The sequence below is a fragment of the Ochotona curzoniae genome, unplaced genomic scaffold (assembly GCF_017591425.1).
Source record: "Ochotona curzoniae isolate NIBS_2020 unplaced genomic scaffold, NIBS_Ocur_1.0 contig_3819, whole genome shotgun sequence".
Classification (NCBI taxonomy): Eukaryota; Metazoa; Chordata; class Mammalia; order Lagomorpha; family Ochotonidae; genus Ochotona; species Ochotona curzoniae.
In genome coordinates, this window is record NW_024466004.1 from 37,791,663 (window position 1) to 37,816,889 (window position 25,227).

Genomic DNA, 25,227 nt, shown 5'->3' on the forward strand with positions numbered 1-25,227 from the left:
GAGCTGCTGAAAGAAGAACCCAGCACCACCGCGTCAGATGGGCTTGTCCTTGGAATCTTCCTTTTCCCAGAAGAATCAGAGAATCATGAAGTTCTTGGGTCAACCCTAGAGTGGGAGCATCAAGGAAGGAGACGTCTGTGGTCTTAGTCAGGAGTGCTGTCTAGCTTGCCTGTGCACATCCACGCTTCTTCCTGACAGGTGGCAGTTCGAATGATTATGTCTAAAATGTGGATTTATGAAGGAACAGCAAAAAAAAAAAAAAACATGAAAGGACAAGGCAGAGGCTGTTCAGTGTGGATCTACAGCCTTCCCCAGTTCTGAGGGTGGCAGGAGAGTGAACACTGTCCAGCTCTGCAGGTGACACCCTATGGCCCCTCTGCTGGGTGCAGTGGAAGCTGCAGTATCAACGCTCAGCATCCTGATGATCTGAAGGCCTCCAGGACTGCTCTCAATGCACAAGGGACATGGGGCTGTGGAATCCATCAATTAGGAGCCAAGCCCATTTGGGAAGTTATTAATGAAAAATTGTTTTAAAATTTTTACTGAAAGTTCCATAGTACTTAATTCTTCTTCTTTTCCCTCTTACCTAGGCACTTGGAAACCATGAATTCGATAATGGTGTAAAAGGACTGATCGACCCACTCCTCAAAAAGGCTAAATTTCCAATTCTGAGTGCTAACATTAAAGCCAAGGGGCCTCTAGCATCTGAAATATCAGGACTTTATCTGCCATATAAAATTCTTTCTGTTAATGGTGAAACTGTGGGAATTGTTGGCTACACATCCAAAGAAACTCCTTTCCTCTCCAATCCAGGTATTGTCTGCATTTATGACACTTGCTGATTGAAATAGAAACATTAAATCAGTTCATTGTTCTTTTTATACATTACAGCTGAAGATAGAAACAATTGGGAGAGTTATGTACTTAGGATGACATTGATAAAACTAATAAGATGAATTCTATGTTATTGTAAGTTATGTCTTAAATATGTTACCTCTTTCTACTTAAGAAATTCTTGTTGGCATAAACAATATCTTAGTTTATTTCAATGCATTCAAATTTGGAAGAAAAAAATTGAGTGGGTTCTTCTACAGATCTCTGATCCCTAATGAAACCCAGTTCTTCCACCTGTAGTGGCCTGAGCATCAACAAGTTTATAACTTGTATCTGTAGTGCATTTACTTTCTTTTATCCAGATATGGAAATCCCTGAAATAGAACTCCATTCATAGCATTCTGAATATATCCCATGCTGTCTGTCTTATACAGAAACCAGGCCTGTGAGGTTTCTGATGTGTCAGAATATATTCCTTTGTCCTCAGAGACATCTCAGTTTTCTGTCCCTTCTTGCCAGAGCGTAGTAACATTCCCTCAACATTCATTCACTCCCCATGAGGAATTGTCTGTGAGGTGGACACTGCCAGGAAGCAGAGATGCCTAACACAGTGTCCTTGTCTGCTGGAGCCTACACCTTTAGCAGGAGGATAAATGTTTGATGTGGTGTACGGTGGTGAGTGCTGCTGTGGAGAAGAACCACAGGCGTAGGGAACCACAGGTTGGGGGGCAGGTGTGCAGAGAGATTCACAGAGAGGCTGACAAGTTCTCCATGGGTAACAGGAAGTCTCATCATTCTTGGTGAGATCAGCAAGAAGCACATTATCTTTGATGTTCTGACAGATAATGCTGGGGAAGCCGATGTAGGTCTTGGTCCTAAAATGCTGCGTGGTAGTGACTGACAGATAACCCTACTGGTGCAACAGAGCTGCAAGCTGTTAAATTTCAGACTGTCCATGAAAGGCAACCCTACCTGTGCTGGTAACTTGCACTTGTACCATCACCCTGTTAAAGGACAAAGAGACTTCCCAGAGTCACAGGGTCACAAGGGATGCATTTTAATTGTTTTGTTGCCCTTCAAAGAGATTAATAGTTTTGGAAGGCAGCTATGCTCACCACTATACCACCAACGCAACTGAGATTAATAGTTTTGAAACTGTGGCTTACAGACTCCTGCATTCTGAAGGTTCTTAATGCCATTCATTTTTTGGCATTTTCACTTTTGTACTAGTTTGTAATTTGCATAAAAGAAGTCTAGAGCAATTCCTTTGGGGATTCCCTGGTAGACTGACACTTCTGAGTATGACTTAGAGGCTGCGTGTCTGTAAGTACAGTCAGCAGCATGCAATCAAAGCTGCAGACTTCAAAGCTTGCTGACATTAGGCTACAGAGACAGTGAAAGGACGTGTCCTATCACCACATGAGCAGTGCAGGCCTGAGGCACGAAGTGGACCTGGCCTGTGCAGTCAGACCCATGCTAGCCAGAGGCAATTGTTTATGCCACTAAGTAGGGGAGTAGCTAGCCAATAAGGAATGCACACCTTTCCAGGGGTAGCAATATATATATATATATGCATATATATATATGCATATATATATATAAAGATGATTGATTATTTAATTGGTTGATTAATTGGAAAGTCAGATTTACACAGAGAGGAAACGCAGAGGAAGATCCTCTGTCCGATAATTTCACACCCCAAATGGCCACAATGGCCAGAGCTGAGCTGATTAAAAGCCAGGAGCCAGGAGCTTCTTCTCAGGTCTCTCACATGGATGCAGGGTCCCAATGCTTTGGGACATCCTCTACCACTTTCCCAGGCTACAAGCAGAGAACTAGATGGGAAGTGGAGCAGCCAGGATATGAAGTGGCACCCATTTGGGATCCCGGTGCATGTAAGGTGAGGACTTTAGCCACTGGTTTACCGCATCAGGCCCAACAGCAGCATTTTGATGAGGTACCCACAAAGCTCAATCATTGTGCTCTAAGGCCAACGTGATATCCAAAGGAACAAGAGAAAGCTGTCAACGTCAATGCTAAAATTAGCATACAGGAACTAGTTGCTAATAGTATGAAGACTGATCATCCCAAGTTCCCAAAGTCTGTCTGTACATCATGTTAAATGTTTCAGTGCCTTCTATGTGGGTATTGCAGAAAATGAAATACAAAATCAGAGAAAAGTAAACCTTATTTGAAGCCTCCTCATAGTTTGAGTTTGAGCAAAATGTTATCCAAAACCTTAAGCTTATAATATCACTAAGTGAATGTAACAGAAGTTTTACAAGTTTTGTACTTAATGTGTTAATACATTTTTAAGAGCATTAATGAATTGAAGTGTTCATACCTGACATGTTAGTATGTATGGTAAGAAATATAATAAAACTATTAGAAAACCTGTTCCTTTTATCTATCTTGTTCCTTAGGAGCAAATTTAGTATTTGAAGATGAAATCACTGCATTGCAACCTGAAGTAGACAAGCTAAAAACTCTAAGTGTGAACAAAATTATTGCACTGGGACACTCTGGCTTTGAAACAGATAAACTCATTGCTCAGAAGGTGAAGGGCGTGGACGTCGTGGTGGGAGGACACTCCAACACGTTTCTCTACACAGGTAATTGTTTTAAGAGGGTGACCAAGGCCAGGGTATTCAGACAGATTGCTTGGTCTTTTTTTTTTCTTTGTAACAGTTGCTAACACTTTTATTGCTTTGTAATATATAATACAGGCTTGGGGAAACTACAAAGAATTAATTGGGTTCATGATTATACACTCAGTTCCCTTCCTAAGGCATGTTGTAAGTAAACATAAGATGTGTTTAAAACACACATATAGTGTGACACAGAAAAGGAAGTAGAGGGGCCATCTGGCCAACAACACTTGCACACATGGAAGAAAAGCAGGCTTGGGCCACAAAGACAACCATGACAAGGCTGTTGCTTCTCCCACCCCTGTTTAAGCTAAAGTCATATGTTTGTAAAAGCAAAAACACCCTGAGCACAATATCCTAAGCAGTAGGAATTACTCAGAAATGTTGAAAGTGTTAAAAGAGAGTCATTTTTATTTTCTTCATAGCATTTTTAAGAAATCTCAAAAAAATGGGCATGGCATGATGACCCAATTGGCTAATCCTCCCCTTGCAAATGGTGGTAGCCATTATGGGCTCAGGTTTGTGTCCTGGCCACTCCATTTCCCATGCAGCTCCGTGCCTTTGGGCTGAGAAAGCAGTGGAGGATGGCTCAATTCCTTGAAACGCTGCACCCACATGGGAGACCTGGAACTTGTCTCTTGTCTTCTGGCTCCAAATCAGCTCAGGTCTGGTCATTACAGCCATTTGGCGTAAACCAGCAGGTGGAAGATCTCTGTCACTCCCTTTCCCCCTCTTTGTAACTTTGACTTTGCAAGTAAAACAAGTAACTGCCAAAGGAAGGAAGGAAGGAAAGAAGGAAGGAAGGGAGGGAAGGAGGGAGGGAAGAAGGAAGAGAGGAAAACCAATCTCAAAAAAACAGATACATGTTACTTTTGCAATCAGAAAGCAGGATGCAAATTATAGAAAGAAAAGCACTCTATTTCTAGTTCATTTGGACGACCTGTGCAGTCATGTGAACTCTCAGAAACTGTTAGCCTCAAAGTGCAGCTGATAATGCTCAAAATGCTGCACTATTGGGAAATGCTGCGCTAATGTGAGGTGTTGTGTGGGAGAGCACTTTAAAAAATTACATTCTCATAAGCAGCATTGTAGATGCTAATTACTACTCAAAAAATGTCAATCAAAACTGTGACTTACAAAGTAGGGCTGGCCTTCACTTAGGAAAATAATGCCAGTGTGAATGTATGCTCCTGTAACTCCTTCACAACAGACTTAGGCTAAAGAACCGTTTCAGACTGAGTCATACCTTTAGTGGTTGTGCAACCGATTTGGCAGATTATGACTAGTAGGGTTTCTTTTCAGCAGACTAAGCTAAAATACCTTAGGCACATACTTTGTTCATGAAGGTAAGTAAGTTCTAAAAGGGTGAGAACAATTCAAGGCTCATAGCAGATAATCCATAAACGTGTAAGGTTGGTGTTGGAGACTGGACAGTCACGAACTTTCTTAGTGTGGATAAGCATCTGAGAGCTGCGTACTTGCCGTACAAGGGTTAAATGAGCAGTGAGAGTCACATCAGGGAGAAAACCCAATGGGACAGGTCTTGGGGCAGTATGTAGAGGTGAAGACTCTAAGATCCTACCAACCCGCTCCTAAACTATTGGTGGGGCCCCATCCATGACTCATGATACCATCCTGCAGAACCAACTGGCTTTCTCTCATCTGCAAAATGAATATGAAAGCAACAGTACTTATTGTAAATGGTCACTATAATTAACATATGTAGTGAATGTATTAAATAATTGGCCTCACTACCAGGCCTAATAGTACTTAGCTCCTCTTATTTTAGTTATGTGCTAGCATTGAGGAAAACACTTGTGAAAGACCACTCCTTCTGGGTTCTTTACTTCTTCTCAGAGGTGCTGCCAGGATCCATGGATTCATGATGGGAGCTGGACACATCTCTCCTTTGTCCCTTAGAATAGTGGGTTTAGTTGTGGTCTTCCTTGACTATGACCTATAATAAGGATACATGTTCTCCCCCCAAAGACAACATTTTGTATGAAGACCCAACACATACATAAGCACACATTTGTGTGCATTTGTAGGCATACATACCTCAGCACAAACACATGTATAATTAGAAGAAAAAACTTTCACAAAGGCCCTAAAATGCATCCTGACATTTTCTGTTTTATTCTTCTGTGTCTCATGCCAACTACCACTCAATAATTATTTTCTTTATAATGTCTCCATTCCATAACTTTTAGATTTATTTCATTTACTTGAAATGAAGAATTATAAAGACAAAAGCAGAGACAACGAGATCTTCCACCTGTTGGTTCACTCCCAAAATGGCTACAATGGCTAGGGCGGGTCAGACTAAAGCCAGGAACCTGGATCTCTGCTCTGATTTCCTATATGGATGCAGGGGACCAAGAACTTAAACCCTCTTTCACTGTTTTGCCTGGCACATTAGCAGGGAGCTTGGACTTGAATTGGTGTGCATATGGGCTTCTCAGGTAGTGGCTTAACTCACTATACTACAAGACCTCCCTGCACCATCTTGATTTACATCATTTTATAGCACCCATGGATCACCCACAGCTACTGACTTAAGGTGCCCTGGCAGGCTGAAAAGCTTGGGTGCCTATGCCCAGTTCCTCTGTTTTCTGTATAATGTTTGACTGGATCATGATGCTAAAAGAGAACAGCTATTTGGCACACTAAGATGTCCACACCCCATGTTGCAGTTTCTAGGTTCAAGCCCTAGCTCTGCTTTTGATTCCAGGTTCCTGCTAATTCACTCACTGGAAGACAGAGGTGATAGCCAAGTGTTTGTGTCCCTACCATGCCCATGAGAACTTGGATTGAATTTGAGGCTTTTTTGCTTTGTCTTAGCCCTGCCTTGGCTGTTGAGAAAGCATTTGGAGGAGTGAAGAAGTGGATGGAGATCTTTCTCCTTCTTTCTATGCCTTTACAGTAAATACAATTTTTAAGGAAAGGAGAAGGAAGGCTGTCCCTTGGAACTGCTGCTGGTTTAGAGGCAATTGGCCATCTATAGAGCTGGAGCACTAGGTATCAAGCACATCTGGACCAGTAGTCACTATACTAGGCCCTAAAGTGCTGCTGAATGTGGCAGGGAACAAAAGCTGGGCTGCCGGCCACAGCTGTAACTTCAGCCTCACCAATTCCACTCTGCTTGATGGTTTGCCTTGCCACGAGGAATCTAGGTGCAAACGATGCTCAGAACTTAAAAATAGTTAAATCGCCATTGGTTTAAACCAATAACCAGATATTTTATTTCATACTGTTAGGAAATAAAATTAGCCCTCAGGGGCTAGCTATCTCTCCCAAGGTTGAGAAACTAAATTAAAATTGAGATATCACCAAAGCCCATTTTCCTACTTTCCAGCTCCCAGTCCAGATCCTCTTCACTATCTCCTACCAGGCTCAATGAGGTAAGGAAACTGAATTGAGGGGTGCTGAGGTGGGTGCCCAGGCATCACTCACCTCTAAACATGGGAAAGCACACAAATCACCTGTGAGCTCTGGAATCATGTTTGTGGAACATCTTAAGTTTAATCATTCTGTGCTGCTGTCACAGAATACAGACTGGGTAATTCATAAACATAGGAGTCACTTGGCTCATGGTGCAGGAAGCTGGGAAGCCCAACAGCGAGGCATTGTGACAGCTGACTGTCTTTCCATTTGCCCTAACATGGCAGAAGGTATCCGAGGGTGAGAAAGCATATGGCAGGGAGCAAAAGAAAGCCAAAGTTGCTTTCATAGCAGTTAACTATCTACAGCCAGTGCACTCGCCGCCCCCACATTGGAGAGAGTTCTCATGACTCCATCACCTCTGTAACACACCACCCTTCAACACGGTTGCACTAGTAATTAAGTTGCCAGCACACAAACTTTAGGAGACAAGTTCAAATCATGACAATCAACTAACAAACAATTTTCAAACACCAGTTATCAAGCAAACCCTAGTGACATACCTACCCCTGTCCTCACAGAAGTTCCTGTCTTCAAAGGCATACTGACATTGATAATATTATTAAATGATTAATTAGATATATAAATCATATATAATGATAAGGTATGCTATGAAGGAAGAAGCATGAGGTACTGGGAAAGCATATAATACAGTAGGACCTGACCTAAGGGATGATCAGTAGGTGCTTTCCTAAGGCTCTGACTTTAGAGCCAAGAAGACAGAGACATTCAGGAATTAACTTGGTAAATAATCATCATTAATCTTTATTGAGCACTCACTCCCCTTGAGTCATACTTCACTGCTGTATTGTCTCTCACCTTCCAACAAAGCCCTGAAAGACAGGTACGATCGTTTCTGCCATTTTATATATGAGTAAGTTGAGATGAAAAGATGTAACCAATTAACATGTGGGCCTCTGGCTCCAGAAGTTCTGACTCCATGTGTAAAGGCTCCTGACGGGTCGATGTGGTCCAGGGAGAAGCCAGGATGATTGCAGAGCAGGGTAGATCTTCTAGATGACGTTTCTGACATAGAGGAGGAAAAGTCCCGTCTGTAGGTCTCATACATTATTACAGTCATGTTGAAATGTTAGTGTGTTTCCTAGGGCAGTAGAAATACCAAAGCTAGAGTACATGTGCATATTTGTGCTACATGGAAATCCGATTAAAAAGAGGCAAAAGCCAGCAGTCTAGAACTCCATCCACCCCAACTGTAGGCAACAGCCTAAGTTGCATTGTACTTAGGCAAGTGTTAGACTTCTGGAAGAAAAACAGCTAATAGCTGGCGGGCATCCTGGCCTGGTTCATGCCAAATCTGTGTTGATATCAGAGTGCCAGCATAGTTGCCTACCCTACTTTTTTTTTTTTTAAGATATGCTGAGTCACATGAGCCCTGGGTGTGGGGGATTCCAGCAGGGTCCAAGTTGCCTGGCTTGGGTCCTTGGCCCACCTGCACGGTGGTACCCAGTTTATGAGCCCTGTCGGGGGGTCTAGCAGGGCTTGGGTCAGGCAGCTCCAGGCACCACTGGTACCTTGGGAAACCCACTGGATTCCCAGTGGCATGCTTGTGGGGACTTAGTATGTGATCTTTCAAAAGTTCTGGGGGATGGCACAGGTAGGGGTGTGCATGAACCTGAGGTCTCACCTCCAGGATTGGTGGTCTAACCATGGAAAGCATGTGTCAGCACTGGACATCTTCCGCAGAAAAGACAAAGCAATAGACAGCAGGCACAGATGCACATGGAGGATATGGCAGTCCATTGGGACCTGCAGAGGACATCTGGCACCATAACAGAGGACAGAGAGCAGAACAAATTAGTCAACCACCCTAGCCAAACAAGGAGAGCAAATATCTAGGCAAATGGAGACTCTAAGGTAGACTATATCAGCCAATGGACCTTGGAAGGATTTCCTCCATCCTTGGATGGGTGAAATCAACAGCATTTCAGAACTATCAAAATCACTTAAGCAGAACCCTCAGAACATGTTCCACTTCAGGGACCCTAGGTTGATATCAGGTGGCCATTCCCCATTCCCAGGTACTGAGGCAGTTGGGAGGTTGGCTGTGGCCTCTCCCCCTGTATCATGCCTTTCCCCCAGATACAGGAAGAAGATAAAGAAACTTTGGGAACAATGGTCACTATCCTCCCCACCCTGATCAACTATGTAAACATCATCAAAAATAAAATTTTTAATTAAAAAAAACTCCATCCAGGTCTCCTATATGGGTTATAAGGGCCCGTATTCTTGGACCATTCATCCCCTTGCTTTCCCAGAAGCATGAAGAGGAAACTAGATGAGAAGTGGAGCAACTGATGCTTGAATCAGTCTGTGATGTTGCATGCAAGCATCCAAAGCTCTACTTAACCCATTGCGTCCCTTTGGAAATGACACTTCACCTGTTAAAATGTAGGATAGGATGCACACATCCTACGTTAGAACATCACGGTTCAATCCTGAGCTCTGGCTACTGACTTCAACATCCTGCTAATGTGTACTGTCAGAGGCAGAGATGACAACTCATTTGGGTCCTTGCCATTCACATAGAAGATCTAGCTTAGACTCTAGGATCCTGGATTCTGCCTCAGCCCAGCCCCAGCCATTGCGGACAATTAGGGAGCAAACAGGTGGGTGGGGGGTTCTATCTCCATCTCTCTGCCTCCAAATAAATAAGTAAACCTTTCTTAAAAGAAAAAAAGGCGGGGTAAGTAGATGATGTGTTATGGTGGGCTAAGCCACTGTTGGAGACACCCAAATCCCATTTTAGGGTGCTTGTTCCAAGTTCCATCTACTCCTGCTAATGTGCATCCTGAGAAGCAGATGATGGTCACATGCTTAGGCCCCTGCCGCTTATGTGTTTCTCCTTCTTTTTCTTTGGAGTAGATGAGAAGGTAATAAATTGAAGTCTAGTTAGCAGTTATTCGTATACTTTTATAGAGCCCCATTGGGGAGTTATGAAACGGTTTCCCCTATTAATTAAAATCACAACATGGACTACTTTCAGACCTTCTGTGATCCAGCCGTGTGCAGCCTGCTCCCTGGCAGCTCTGTCTATGGGCTTGTGACACAGGGAGGACAGCAGTTCAGAGCTACACTTTGGATCTCTGCTTTCCTTAGCTCGGGGCAGGACCCTGTGGAGTTCCTTCAGGCTCCAGCACTCTGCTAGGAAATGCCCATTAACCAACTTCAGATGTGAACACGTAACTCCATGGATCCTCTAGTTTGCATTTCTGGATTAATACTGCCTGGAACAGTCTGATAAACAGCTTCTCTTCTTCCCAGAGAACAAATCGGGTTTCCAAAAACAAATGCGTGACTTTATGTAGAAATGGTATTTGGGGAATAGGCATTTTTGGGTAATAGCATGGACTGGCATGTAAAATATGAATCCCTGGATTGTTTTCTCTGCCTTTGTTTTTTGGGGGTTGCCAAGTTGAGGAGGTGAGTAGAGAGAGAATGCTGTGGAGAAGGCTGCCATGAGTCAAATAGAGCAAGCAGCTACTGGCCAAGTCACATGGGACATGTGCTCCCTGTTCCTGATCAAGTCCACTTAAGATGCTAATCACACATCTTGTGTTCTAATGAAAGGAACAGCTAGGTCTTTCCAAACAAGGGAGTGTTCCATGCCACAGAGCTGGGATCGCTAACTACTGCTCACTTAGTGCATGCAATTCTGCTGAGACATCCAGCTGCACTGTTGGAGTCCCAACTTTCACATTCTACTTAAACTCAAATATCTCTGTGGAAAGCTAGGAAAAATTCAGGTTTGTTATTTTTGTTATTGTTTCCTGGAAATGGCCCAAAGTGATTTCTGCAACTAATGCTTTTTGCTCCAGGATGGTGTGTTCTCCGCCACCTTGTGGAAGTTTGGGAAACTGCGCTTTCCCAAACATCTCCAGGCAGAAGAGAAACCAGCTTAATCTAGTAAGCAGCTGTTCTCCCACCTGGAGCCCTGAGGGAAAATCCTGGCTGCAGCCTTATGCAATCGACAAACGAAGCACCAGTATGAGACAGAACAGAATAGAACAATTAGAGCTTTCGCTGTCCTGCTCTTCTACCACATATCCAAACAACGGCTTCCATCACAAACATCAGCCTGTCACCCTTGAGGCTGTTTACTGCAAATAGGGATGGAGCAAAAATCACTGGATCTCATGTTCTTTGCTCTGTAAAAGTGAATTTTCAATATATTCTCCGCCTCCTCACTCTTCTCCCCCAGCAAAGAGCAAGAGAATGGGACATTACACCTGGCAATGCCCATTTTCCCACTTAAGAAGTGCTGGCATTCACAGTGCCTCTGGCCTAGTAAGGTGCACTGTTCTGGGCATAAAAGCATCGGGGGAGTGGTGTCTTCATCATGCAACACCTCAACTTCTCTTAGGAGAACAGAAAAGCCCAGAAGAGCTGAGGACACTAAAATGCCAACTTTATTGCGCATTTATTATTGTAACTGATCTGTGGTAACCAGCCTCTAGACTTCATAAGAATGGCACACCGTAGGGTGTGTGGGTTAGTGGACAGAACCTCATAGCATGGCTTTTCCATCAAGTTGCAGCACACACCAGCCTGTGAGCCTGGGCACATTGCCTATGGCAATCAGTGTTGTCTGTTAAACAAAGCTAATGGGAACAGACATTCAGCCTGGTGGTCAAGTTACGGTGCTTGCATTGCACATTGGAGTGCCTGGCTTTAAGTGCAGTGATACTGCTGTGAGCTTACTAATGCAGACTGCAAGACACAGCAGGTGGTGACTGCAGCAACTTCTTCCACCTGCATGGAAGTCCTGGATTCCTGGCTCCTAGCTTTAGCCATCAGCACAACCTTACCAATGCAGACATGGGATTGAATCAGTGAAAAGGCGCTCTGTCCTTGTTTCCATCTCTCTGCCTCACAGGTATCTTTTTACAATATGATAATAATGCAAAAGTACTTCAAAACATTTGTGGAATAGAAATTAAAGTATAATTATTTTGGTGCAAAAAAACAGAAGTCCCTGCATATATTTCATAACACACATTTTCCACGAATGTTTTAAAGAGTCCTCCTACATGAGTTCATATTTTTTTGCACCAAACTAAGCTGATCTTTTAATTCCATTTCCCATGAACTTTTTCAAGAATTTTTATAAGGTCTGCCTCATGGGAAGCTGGAGAACTGAGAGGTTGTCCAGAATTTGGTTAAAGACTAAGTCTCAAAACTGGTCCACATGTGTAAAGAACTAGTGCTGAAGTTCCCTCTGGGCTGTTGATTTCAGTCTCTGATTTGAAACAGTCCAAACTGTGTCACAGTCTCTGCGAATTCGAACACCCAAAGGAAGGGTGCCACTAACATGACGAGAGCTTGGGCTTCGTGCTGCCTGCCTGCTACTCCGCATGCTCACACAGCCATATGTCTAGTGGGCTGCACTTCTGGGTCATGAGTGGCTCCCAAGCTTGTCCCCATGTCCAATCACAGACAGAATCCTGCAGAACCTGACTGGCGTGAGGACCGGCTGGGAGAGGTACAACGTGCTGGCTGGCCCCCGTGGTGCACATGGTACAAAAAGCACCTATGGAGACTCAGAGCTGCATAGTTCAGGAAAGTTGTTTTGTCACTTTTGCTCATTTCCCAGGAAGAATTTTAAGCTCTGGAGTGTGTGCCAGAGATTACTGTCACTTTATAAGGAGGAAAAATAAGCAAGACAGAAGTACCAACTCTGCCAGGCGCCATGCTAAGGAATTTAGACATTGAGTAGCCTGAAGAAACAGGAATGGTTGTTTTGCCCATTTTACAAAGAAACATGTCCAGTGAAGTAAAGTCACTTGGCTCATCCACACAGCCAGTGGGAAGGGGAGCTTGAGTTAGGATGGAAGGAGGAAAATCTGCCCAGTCTTCCCCTCTCTGTGTGCTCTGCAGCACCAGGCACAATGCTCAGCTTCGAAAGAGCTCAGGAAATGCCAGGAGATGATAATGGAAGGATTCATGCAGCGAAAGGAAACAGGGGAAATGCCCAGGCAGGACTCTCAAAGACCAGCTATGTGGAACAGCAGCTGGCGGATCATCAACTTGAAACACACTGTCATCCAGCCAGTGGCCTGCTGGCCTGCAGCCAATCACACACAAGGCCCAAATTTTTATCAGATTCTATTCTTATGTTTCAGGCAATCCACCTTCCAAAGAGGTGCCTGTTGGGAAATACCCATTCATAGTCACCTCTGACGATGGCCGGAAGGTTCCTGTGGTCCAGGCCTATACTTTTGGCAAATACTTAGGCTACTTGAAGGTTGACTTTGATGAAAAAGGAAATGTCATCACATCACATGGAAATCCTATTCTTCTCAACAGCAGCATTCCTGAAGGTATGTGAAATGCACAGGAATATTCTACCAATTCAAAAGTCAGGGTGGTTGGAGTTTTTCCCTGCCTACCCCTTTTTAAAAAGTGTTTCAGGGTAATGCATAGAGACTAAAGATGAATTCCCAGTGAAAGAATTGAAACTATCCTAACAGTAAGATGATGTCCATGCCTACATTGTCAGAAACACTTCAATAACAACATCATGAACTTATTATGACTGTTCATGAAGGACATCCATTGTAAAACTAGAGGGGAAAGCAATGCGGGGAGGGGAGGGACCTTGGGGAAGGGCATGGGCAACTCCAGAGCCTATGGAACTATATCATAAAACAAAATAAAATCTGCTTAAAAATAAAATAGACATAAAAAATAAAATATGTTTAAAAACAAACTAGACATAATTTTATAATGTTCAGGGAAAAGACTAGTACGTTTAGTAAATTTAGCTTATCCTTTGCATTTGCCTTCTCATGAATAAAGACATTGAAAACCATCACCATTGTCCAAATCCCTACTTGCTTCCTTAAGTCCTCTAGGCATCGGACTCTTGCAGCATTGTTTGCAGAAGCCAACTCAGCTCATGTCCAGAAGATAGCTAACTAACAAAGGAAGCAAAGTGGCAGAGTGGGACTCCAAGCCCATGTGGTTATGCCACAGGCAAGATGCTCAGTCTCAATGGCTTAAACTTATTTGTCAAATGAAGGGCGCATCTTTTTTACTTTTTTGTTGGAAACTCAGAGTAGCCCTGCTCTTTCTGTTTACTGTGATGAGATCAGAAGAATTTAAGACCTTAAGTGTGCCAAGTCCTGAGAGCCTGGGCTTCACGCCCTGTGCTTAGCCGCACTGCCGCTGTCATGCAGGCATGCGCCTCAGAGGCCATACTTGGTCTTGCAGAAAGGTGATTCTTCAGCACCCAGAGCAGGCTGTGATCACAGCATATATCTTTCAGTAGACAGAGGGGAAGCATGTCCAGGAGCACAAAGACACCCCAAGATCCCCTTATACTTGTTCTGGGCTTTTCAAAGTCTCTGCCACCACCAGTTGTGCTATCCCAGGTGCGCTGCCAGGTGTTCATTCAGATGTGGTGATCTGATGTTAAGATCTTCACCATGCCTTTACATGAACATCCATCCCAGGTCTCATTACTGTAAAATAGAGGTTCCTAAGGAAATTTCATAGTCAACAAATGTACACAAGTATGATTTTTAAAAGTGGGTCCTCACAGTAGGTAAGTAAAGTGGTGTTTGATTCCTTCTCCAGAATTGAGCCCAACATGAGATCTCCTTTAACTTTCCTTCCTTTCTTCTTTCCTTTCTCCCTTCCTTCCCTGTTTCCTTTCTTTCTTCCGTCCTTCCTTCCTTCATTTTTTCCTTCCCTCCTTCCATCCATCCAACTTTCCTTCCATTCTTCCTGCTTTTGATCCTTTTCTTTTAGATCCAAGTATAAAAGCACAGATTAACAGCTGGAGGATAAAATTAGATAACTACTCTACCCAGGAATTGGGGAAAACAATTGTCTATCTGAATGGCTCCGATAAGGCGTGCCGCTTTGCAGAATGCAACATGGGCAACTTGATCTGTGATGCTATGGTAAGTGATCTGCAGGAGCAATGGGCAGGTCTGTATTTAGCGAGGGAGAAAAGGAAGAAGAACATAGCCAGTAAGGTGCAATGAGGGACCTCTGATGCTCGCAGAATTCGATATTTGAAAATATTTAGTGCTCAGACAGAAGTTTGGTGTGTTTTGTGCTGGGCAACTCGACAAGGTGCCCAGAGCAGATCAGATAACCATCACTTTATTGCTATATGAGAACCTAAGCATTGATTTTGAAGTATTCTTTCTGGAAGTCAAAATTTTAGATGCTGTGTTTCTTTTGCAAGATGATCCAAATGCACAAATCCAACTACCCTGAAGATGTCCACAGAGCAGATAAAATATATCTGCCTGGCTTCAGAGACCCTACGTATTGTGCGATGGAAAAGTTTTTCACAAGCATACAATGACTCACTGAGGTACAATGATGATAGTGAGCCCTGCAGCTGAACACTGTCATCATGGAAAGTACCCCCTGCCCATTTGTATAAAAAACCTGATTCTGGTAGCTCCCTGGAGACCGTGTTGAGCCAAGGTCAGATTCTCACAGGTTCACAGCTTGTACCCAGGGGAGTGGCTCTCTTATCAGTTCTCAACATTCAGTGCCTAGTTCTTAGCAAATAGTAATTTTAAAAACTGCCTTCTTTGCCATTTTCTTTTCAAATGAGAATGTCTTCATTTTATTGGTTACAGCCAAACATATTTTTCTAAAAATTTACTTATTTTACTTGAAAGAGTTACAGAGCGAGAGATCTTACACCCACTGGTTCACTTTTCAAATCACCGCAACGTGGAACTGTACTGTCTGAAGCTGCAAACCAAGAGATTCTTCCAGGTCTGCCACATGGGTGCAGAGACTCAAGGACCAGGGCCATCCTTCATTGCTTTCCAAGGTCATTATCAGGGAGTTGGATCAGAAGTAGAGCAGCCCATACTGCAGACTGCCAGTGCTGCAGGTAGAGGATTAGCTTGCTTTGCTCCTGTGCCTGCCGTACCAAATATTCTTAGAAGAATTAATCTGATTGTCCTAATTTTGCGATGTTCCTGTGACTCCCAAACTGCCAGCTTGGGCATTGTCTGGAGCACTGACACAGAAGCCAGGTTCTCATTGCTGTGAGGTCTAGACAGCCCTGCCTTCTGTAGCAGAATGGGCATGGGCAGGCCTGGAGCAGCCCACGAGAAGCAGCATGGTAGGCCAGTCTATGTGGGAGCCCAGTCCTAACAGGGCCACACCTGAGAGACCATTTTGATAAAAGCCCAAATGCCTGAGAATATAGGTTTAGGACAGGTGGCTAGGAGGCTAGGAGCTCCCTGTTTCTACAAGTCTGACATGGGACAGGTCCCAATAGCATATCTTACTCTTGGAACCCAACCGGCTCTGACAAATTGCAATTGAAAAAATTCTGGGAACTAAGAAAAAGAGGCAAATAGGGTTGTTTGTTTTATTTTTCCTCAGTGGAGTTAACTAAATTCCTGACACTAATCCAAGAATGAAGATCTAGAGTAGGTTATGTACATTTGTGCTACTGTTGCAGATTAACAACAACCTGAGACACCCAGATGAGATGTTCTGGAACCACGTGTCCATGTGCATTTTAAATGGAGGAGGAATCCGATCGTCCATTGATGAAAAGAACAATGGTATGCTCCCCTGGCCTGGGACCCTCTCTCCTCCAGAGCTTCTGTCCTGATCATGCCCAGGGGCTGTCTCAGCTCATCTCAGCTGCATGCCACACACCAGAACATTGGCCCTACAGGTTTGGGTTGTCTGTTACTCCACAATAGTGCCTAGCCTGAAGAGCCTACACAAGATTGTGTGTTCTCATACATGCTCACACAGAAACAGCAACTAGGGTTAACTGAATACTAACTGTTGCTGGTTTATGCAAGCGTCTACCACTCCCACTTGGCATCTGTTAAAAGAGGGACAAAATTACCCAGACTCTGTCCTAGAAAATATCTACCACTGAATTTTTTTTTAAATTACAGATTTCTAGAATCAAATCATATAGTAAAATAATCAACCTGACAGATATTCAAGACATTCTTGTAGCACCTGATATACTGTCAAAAGAAAAAAATTTTTAAAGCCCTTAAGTTCATCTCATTAACAAGTCCACACATCCAGGTACAGGGACCCACTGCTTGTGTGAAGGACAATGCTTAACAACCTACTGGAGATCCACTCCCAAGCTCGGAGATACAAGGCGAGCTTCTGCCACTTGCCCAATAGTAGAAACCAGGGCCAGACGTCTCCCGAAGTCATTCCCTCGTGCGGTGTCAGAAAGTACTTAGACACAATCTGTATCCCTCTTATCTTCTCCTCCAGCTTGGAGGGAAATTGGTACAGAGAGCTTTTTTTTTTTTTCTCAAATAATTTTCCTCCTTGTCTCACATGTGACTGTCCTCAGGTACAATTACATGGGAAGATCTGACTGCTGTGCTGCCCTTTGGAGGCACATTTGACCTGGTCCAGTTGAAAGGTTCCACTCTGAAGAAGGCCTTCGAGCACAGTGTATACCGCTACGGCCAGTCCACTGGAGAGTTTCTGCAGGTGGGCGGTAAGTCCCCTTTGCTGCAGCCAGAGACATGTGCAACCTCCTTTTGCTTGATCAGCTCCCCAAATATCAGGATTCCCCTTGCCAAGCTTGTTTGGTTTCACCTCATACAACACCAATACATCATCTTTCAATGGTTGTGGACTCACAGGGTTGGTGACATCAGGCTGGGGATCAGAGACCCAAAGCCCTGGCAGTGTGCAATAATTGCTATCTATGATTTGGATACCTCATGCCCCACCCCCACAGGAGTTGGCCCTCAAGATGCTTCATTTTTGTTTTGTTATGTTTTGATTAGAACCAGTGCCCATATGAGGTCCCGGCGCGTTCAAGGCCACAGGCAGGGAGCTGTGAGAAACAATACCCACTCCTTCTAGCACAAGCAGGCACTTCTAACCTAAGCGTTGGCCCTCTTCCTAATGCCAAACTAGCCTGTCTTGAAGCTCAGCCCTTTACTAGTGCTGTGACAGCCTGCTCGTCTATCTGCCAGCCTCCAAGCCTAGACACTTCCATAGAGAAGCTTCTACCATGAAAGCTTGGTCCATGGGGCATCTCTGCAGAAGTACTCAAGCCAGACTCAAGGTCTCCATGGGCTGTTGCATATCCACTTAAAACCGAACCCTCCGCCTCTCATGCTGGCCTCTGCCAGCCATCCAGGTGCCAAGAACATGCACACTCAATGTTCACAAATTTCCTACAACACTTGCCCCAGCATCTATCATTACAGGACCCCTGCCACCAACAGTGCAAGTTCACGCTCAACAACAAACTGAACTATAAGTATTCTTAGTTCTTCCATCTTGTATCTATAGAGATTTCACTTTGCCCCTCTGGCTTCCAAGGCTACATTGCTGACCTTACTGGTGTTATAGTGAAGTGTTAATGCACTGATATCAAAAGCGGAGACCTGCAATAGACCATACCAGTGCTGAGGACTGTGAATCAGCTGTACCCACATGGGACTTCACTTGCCATCTGATGAAAGAAGGCTAGATTTGTTTTACTAGTCTCTCTACTCCCTGTTCAGGTTGGCTTGTTTTCTTCATTTAAAGAGAATTTCTATCTCTGAGACTCTCACCAACTTTGACTGGGAAGGATCATTCAGATCATCTCCAAATGTCCTGAATGATGAGTTAGATGCCTGTTGGCTTGTGAAATGAGCCCTCCTGCTACACTGGGCCCCTCCCCAAGAATCATGGCTTGGCATACTATCCCCACCCCCAAATCTTCCTGCCTATTCACCTGTCAAAGATGAACAGAGACCAGTGTTATCTGAATGTCATCTTGCTGCCACCGGTCATGGTATTTGTGAATTTCACTCCAACGCCCTGAAATGTGGACTTCCTGCAGCAGGACTGACTTTTCTATTTCTGTTTGCACAAACCCTTCTTATAGTACTGTAAATAGGGACTTTGGGCATTTATTTTTAAGTATCTGACTTGCAAAAAGAATGTTGTCGATATCAAATTTGTTCCCATTTTGGTCCTCAAGATTGTAATAAATGCTCTCCTCTGTTTCTCATTTTCCAAATGTATTTAACCAAGTTCCTAGTTCAGTGATTACGTTTCCTTAGTCACTCCTTACGCATCCTGGAGTGAATGAGACAGTTTTCCATTCAACTTTCTCCTGTCTACTGGGGGAATCAAGAATAAAGCAATCAAAAAGGAGTAGCTGCAACACTACTTCATTTCTTTTGACAAAATTTCTCTCAAGCTCAAATTAGAGAAAAAAAAATCATACCTAATATCCCCAATTCCAGATATTAGGCAAAAATCTCTTAAAAAGCAGAGGCCTCTCTTTGGATCCAATAAAAATGTACACTAAATTGTTTTCTAGGAATCCATGTGGAATATGACCTTTCCAGAAGACCTGGAGATAGAGTGGTCAAACTAGATGTTCTCTGTACCAAGTGTCGAGTACCCAGCTATGAGCCCCTCAAAATGGATGAGGTATATAAGGTGATCCTCCCAAACTACCTGGCCACTGGCGGAGACAGATTCCAGATGATAAAAGATGAATTATTAAAACACGACACTGGTAAGTACAAGTGCCTCTTCTGCTGCTAATCCCAAAGGGAATCAAGAACAACAGAACTGGCCTGAGAAGGAATGCAGCTCCCATTGCCAGGAGGGCAGAGCCAGGAAGCACATCCCATCTCATATGGTTTACTCCCTCTTGCTTTGCTTGTTGGAATGCAGCAGCATAATGCTAAGGAATACGTTTCCTGTTACTTTCCTGGCACACATACACATCAATCCAACCCCAAGGGAAAACACTTTTCAATAAGACAATGTTTTAAAATTCTTTTAGCTACAGCTGAGCTGCTCACATTTAAATTGTGAGATGTAAGTAAATTTTGTGTTCATAGGGGGGAAAATACATCTCTGGAACTTTAGTCTGGACATGGAAAACCTAATTAAATTATCTACTTCTTCCTTCTTAAGAGAGATTTTAGTGTGACCAGTATAGGTAGGATCAGATGGGATAAAAACCCCACTTTAAGCACAATGGTTTGATGGGAGAAATTATGGGTGCAGCCATACTTTACACCTACTAGTAAATCTAGCAGCCAGGAGGGTCATGATATGCTCACCTCCCCTTCAGAAATGCAGTTAACAGCCTCTCACACATAAGGCACACTGACAGAAAATAGACTTTCCCCTTGCTCTTTCCACATTTATCACACGTGTGTGCGCCTCTTTGCATCTTTGAGAAACTCTATCAGGTTCTTTCTCAGCCTTAACATGGCACGGCATTTTAGCTGCTTATTCCAAGAAGGGAGAGAGAGCAAAGCCAAGTCAAAACAGGCAGTCTTTCCACACAGAAAAAAATGCTGGGCACTTCCATTCATTCCACTGAGGAAGACAGAAAGGCAGGCTTTTAAAAGCCTCTTGTAACACCAGCATTGCTGACTGGACATCACCCACGGCCAGACCGATAGGTATTGCAGAAAAGGTGCTCATGCAGAAAGCTGAAGGAGTCTTGGAACTAAGGGTTCTCAACACTGGCTACGCTATATAAAGCCACTTACAGAACATTTCAAATTCAATACCATTATTGTGGCCCCAGTCCAGAGGTTCTGATTTAATGGCATTGGGGCTAAAGTGTCTTCCTTTAATCCTAATACAACCATGGCACAGGGAAAAGTCTTTCAAAAACAAAAAAAAAGAAGGCAATGATAGGTTTTATAGCCATTTCTTCATCAGCTCTCATCTTTTATGCAAACAAGGCACAATTAATTTGTTCCAACATGGATTTTGAAAAGATAATTCTTAACAGGCAAGCAAAAAGAGATCACCTTTATCTCTCAACTCTTGACCATGATCCCTAATTCTCTTGTTCTGGAGTGATACAAAGGCTACAATGTCAAGAACTTCTTTATTAAATCATCTCAGAGCCAAGACAAGTTTACTTCTGTCATCCAACTCTGAATAACGGGCATACATCAAATCTGGAACATGAAGGAGCAACGGAATTCTTTGCTCTTAGGATTCTGTGTTGTTCTTGTGTTCCAGGATATCTTACCCCTGTTTATGAAAAGAACACCTTCTCTTTATGGTCTTCAGAAAAATACACTGATTTTTTTTTACTGGTAATTACTTTTCAGCAATTAAAGTAATGCTTGTATTTTCTAGGTGACCAAGATATCAACGTGGTTTCTCAATATATCTTAAAAATGAAAGTAATTTATCCAGCAGTTGAAGGTCGGATCAAGTTTTCTGCAGGAGATCACTGCCACGGAAGCTTTTCTTTGATACTTCTTTCACTCTTGGTAGTGATCCTCGTTTTATACTAATAGCCAAAATATTCTCCTTGGCAGTAGTTTGTGAAACTGCATTTTTTTTTAAAAAAAAAGTGAAAATCAAAACTGCCTTTCATGAACTTGTTGCAATGGCACAAAACAATCTGTGCAGGCTCCTAGAAGCTGTTGCTGTGAGCACTGTAAAAGGAGGACTGACATCACTCAGGTCAGCCACTCAAAACAAGAAGCAAAACATTAAAAGTGGGGCTCTTCGAGGAGAAAGCCAACCATGCAGTGTACATATCCAAATCTTAATAAAATTTTATTAACTTTATGCCATACACATAAATTCTCTCCTTTATATCCATTTCTAATCCATCAAGTAACTTGTGCTTACAGATAATATCATTTGTAAGGAAAACTTAAGCACATTGTCTCATTTAATATCTATGATTTTGGTGGTACTGAACAGAAGAGGAAACTGAAGCTCAGGAAGGGTTCGCTTGATCAAGACCCTACAGGTGGAATTAACATATTCACAGGGTAGCATTCTCCACTGCATCACCCATGCACTTTTAATGGGTCAGGGAACAAACTGTCCAATAGATAATAGCAAAAGTCAGAGGCTGTACAAGACAGTCAAAAGGCAAGGCAAGCAAAAAAGGAAGAACAGCACAACAGAATGTACATTATAGAAGAGAAAGAACTGAAGGGTAGTGAGCTGTGGTAAACAGGTACTGACTAAGGAGGTATCTGATGCATGGTATTAGCTGTTATTAATCTTATGAGATACCATCAGCTCTCCCATCTCTCCTTTTCCTAACATGAAGGTAATACAAGGGCCTTCTAAAATAAGCTGTAATTCTACACCTGCATCTGTCCCTCACAGAGGACAGAGGCACTGAGCTTATTCTATTCACACCAGGCACATACCCTATTATGGGCTTTAAGAAGTGATACTCACATGATATTTGAAGCCAGAAGGCTTCAAATCCAAACAAACAAGTAAGTTCCCCTCAAGCCCAGCTCTGACAATCTTGCCAGGGAGAGAAGCTCCTAAGTACCTAGAAAATATCCAGATTGATTAAATGAGTTATGCCCAAAGAACAAAGTAATACTTGCTGAAGGTACAGAAGAACCATGTGAACATCTGCCCAGCACTGTGTAAGAAACACAAGTAATAGGAGTCTCCACTTTAAAAATAGTGAGCCAACAGCAACTGGTAGTTTGCAGAATGAATATGTTTATCTTAGAGTTGACAGACACTCAGTATAAAATAATACTTTTAAACTTCATCTTTTAAAAGGTTACTGCAGTAAAATAATGCCCACTGTTCTATGCAGAAACAGATTTGGTATAAACAAAAGTTTCTAAGATTGTATGAGGAAAATTAGAAAGTTATACTTAGGGTACACGCTTTATCCTTGGCCAGTAAAATAAGATAAATCCCATTAGAGTACAATATTTTAAAGAAAATTTTTGTAAGTTTTCTACATGTGCATATATATTGTGTAACAGTATGAGAAATGACTTTGAAATACTCTTGAGGATTCAAAACAATAAAAATGGTGATATTTTCCTTGGTCGTTAGCATTCTTTCTTCTCACAAACACACACCCAGACAATATAACTGAGTATAATTGACAGTTTTCCACAGGTATCCTTCTTTTTTTAAAAAACATTCATTTCATTTTTATTTGAAAGGTAGAATCACAGAAACAGAATGAGAACAAGAGACAGAGTCTTCCAGCCACTGGTTCGTTCCCCAAATCACTGCAATAACTGGAGCTGGTCCAATTCAAAGCCAGGAGCTTCTTCTTGGTTTCCCACATGAGTGAAGGGGCACAAGGCCTTGAGCTGTCCTTTGTCACATTCCCAGGCCATTCATAGGGAGCGAGGTCAGAAGTGGAACAGCTGGAACATAAACCAACACCCATTTGGGATGCTGGCACTGCAGGCAGAGGCTTATCCTACTATTCAATGAGCCAGCCACTGATGTCCTTTCTCCTAATCATAAGTTCTTTGACACCCAAAAGGTAGTTTTTTAAATAAAACATTTTTTAAGGATTTTATTTTGACTGAAAAATTTATAGAGAAAGAGGCAGACACCCAGAGAGAGATTTTGTATCTGCTAGTTCATTCCCCACATAACCACAATGGCTGATCCGAAGCTTCTTCTGTGTCTCCTACAAGGTTGCAGGAGCCCATGCATGGGCCATCATCTGTTGTTTTTCCAGGCATATCACCAGAGAGCTGGCTCAGAAGTGGAAAAGTCGGGACTAGAACCAGCACCTATATGGAATCCACTACACCACAGCACTGGCCCCAACACCTGAAAGTTTTGAGATCAATAGAAAGTTCAAGATAGCACTGATAATTTTAACTCACCTGTCCTGTGCCTAACACTCTTCCTTAACTGTACTGATAATATCTGAAATAGGCTGCTTTGATTATGCCATGATCAATCAGACACATTAAAACCATCTGATACCTCTCTTTAATCCATTTGGGTGGTGGTTTCAAAAACACACAAACACACAGAATGGTTGGCTTATGAGCAGAAATGTATTCCCCACAGTTCTGCAGGCTAGAAAGTCGAAGAGCAAAGCGCTGGCTGATCTGATGTCCAGTAAGGATCTTGACTCATATTTGGTAGTTACTTTACACATATTTCTTGACTCATATTTGGTAGTTACTTCACACCCATTCATGAAAGAGGCAAGGCAATCTTATAAAGACAGTAATCCCAGTCCAGTGCAGTATAGCCTAATGGCTGAAGTCTTTGCCTTGCAAGGGCCAGGATTCCATAACGGCACAGGTTATAATCCTGGCGGCCCTGCTTCCCATCAAGCTCCCTGCTGTGGCATGGGAAAGCAGTCGAGGACAGCCCAAAGCCTTGGGACCCTGCACCCACGTGGGAAACCTGGAAGAGGTTCCTGGCTCCTGGCTTCAGGTCGGTACAGCTCTGGCCATTGTGGCCACTTGGGGAATGAATCAATGGACAGATCACTCTCTCTGTCTCCCCTCCTCTGTGTATCTGACTTCCAATAAAAATGAAATAAATCTTTTTAAAAAAAATAGCAATCCCCATCACCTAACCCCATCACTATAGTGCTTAGGATTGAGCACAGGTATTTTGCAAGGTCACCGACATTCTCATCATACTGGCAGCTGCCCAGAGCAGTCTAAAACAGTATAAAACAAAGGACAGGGTAAAGAGCCTGAGTTTAGGCTGCTAACCCGACAGCTTGGACAGAGTGGGGATTTGATCGCAGACAGGCAAACGGGATACAGAGTTAAATTTGCCAAAGGAAGCATTTTGCTTCCATTCAGTGCTGCCACAGGGAAGTCAGCTACACTTAGCTCTGCTTCTTGAACTATGTTTGCCCTCTTAACAGAAAAGTTGCCTTCTAAACATACAAACTGAATGTTGATGTTGTATAGTACAATTAAAATGAATCACATTGTGAAAGAAAGGAAAGAAAGAATGAACAAACGAAAGAAAAAAGAAAAAAAGGAAAGAAGGAAGAGAATGTAACTCCCTTGGGGGTAAATAAAGTCTCATGAATGAATATTAGTTTCCTGGTGATGCCTTGGCAAAGTACTGCAAGATACATGGATTTAAAGACACATTTATTTCCATAGTGCTGGAAGCTAGAAGTCTGAGGTCAAACTGACAGGGTCAGTTTGTAAAGGAAGAGGAATTTGTTGCACACTTCACTCCCAGCTTCTAGCAGCCTTGGGCATCGTGTTTGTAATTTCCCCTCCACGTCTTTACATGCCTTTCCTCATTGCACATGTCCGTCTCTGCAATTACTGCATTAGGGCCCACTCTACAGACTTCATCTTAATCAGCTATAAGATATATATTCCCAAGTAAATCACATTCACAATTGCTGAGGGTTAGGACAAAGTCGTAACACAAGACTTTCTTTATCTTTCTTGGAGGGCACAATTCAACCCAGAACAATGTCCGGCATGCTCTAAATAATCAGCGGAAGCAGCCCTGGGAAAACCCACAGAATTGTCATCCTAAATATTCAGCAAACAAAAGCTTATAATTATTTTAAGGGAAT

At 43.0% G+C, this 25,227-nt stretch overlaps 1 protein-coding gene across 2 annotated transcripts in view; it reads left to right on the forward strand.

The window, feature by feature from the left end:
• The window catches only part of NT5E (5'-nucleotidase ecto), a 39,632-nt gene extending 16,903 nt beyond the window's left edge, over positions 1–22,729 (forward strand). Inside the window, exons 2-9 of one of the 2 annotated variants that reach the window (XM_040983708.1) lie at positions 591–813; positions 3,258–3,446; positions 13,064–13,261; positions 14,694–14,848; positions 16,387–16,492; positions 17,263–17,412; positions 19,246–19,446; positions 21,045–22,729. In XM_040983708.1, coding sequence (XP_040839642.1) covers positions 591–813; positions 3,258–3,446; positions 13,064–13,261; positions 14,694–14,848; positions 16,387–16,492; positions 17,263–17,412; positions 19,246–19,446; positions 21,045–21,205 — 1,383 coding nt within the window. In that variant the 3' untranslated portion in view covers positions 21,206–22,729. The remainder of the gene's footprint in view (positions 1–590; positions 814–3,257; positions 3,447–13,063; positions 13,262–14,693; positions 14,849–16,386; positions 16,493–17,262; positions 17,413–19,245; positions 19,447–21,044) is intronic. The other variant, XM_040983709.1, reaches the window with a different exon arrangement.
• The last annotated feature ends 2,498 nt before the right edge of the window (positions 22,730–25,227 follow it).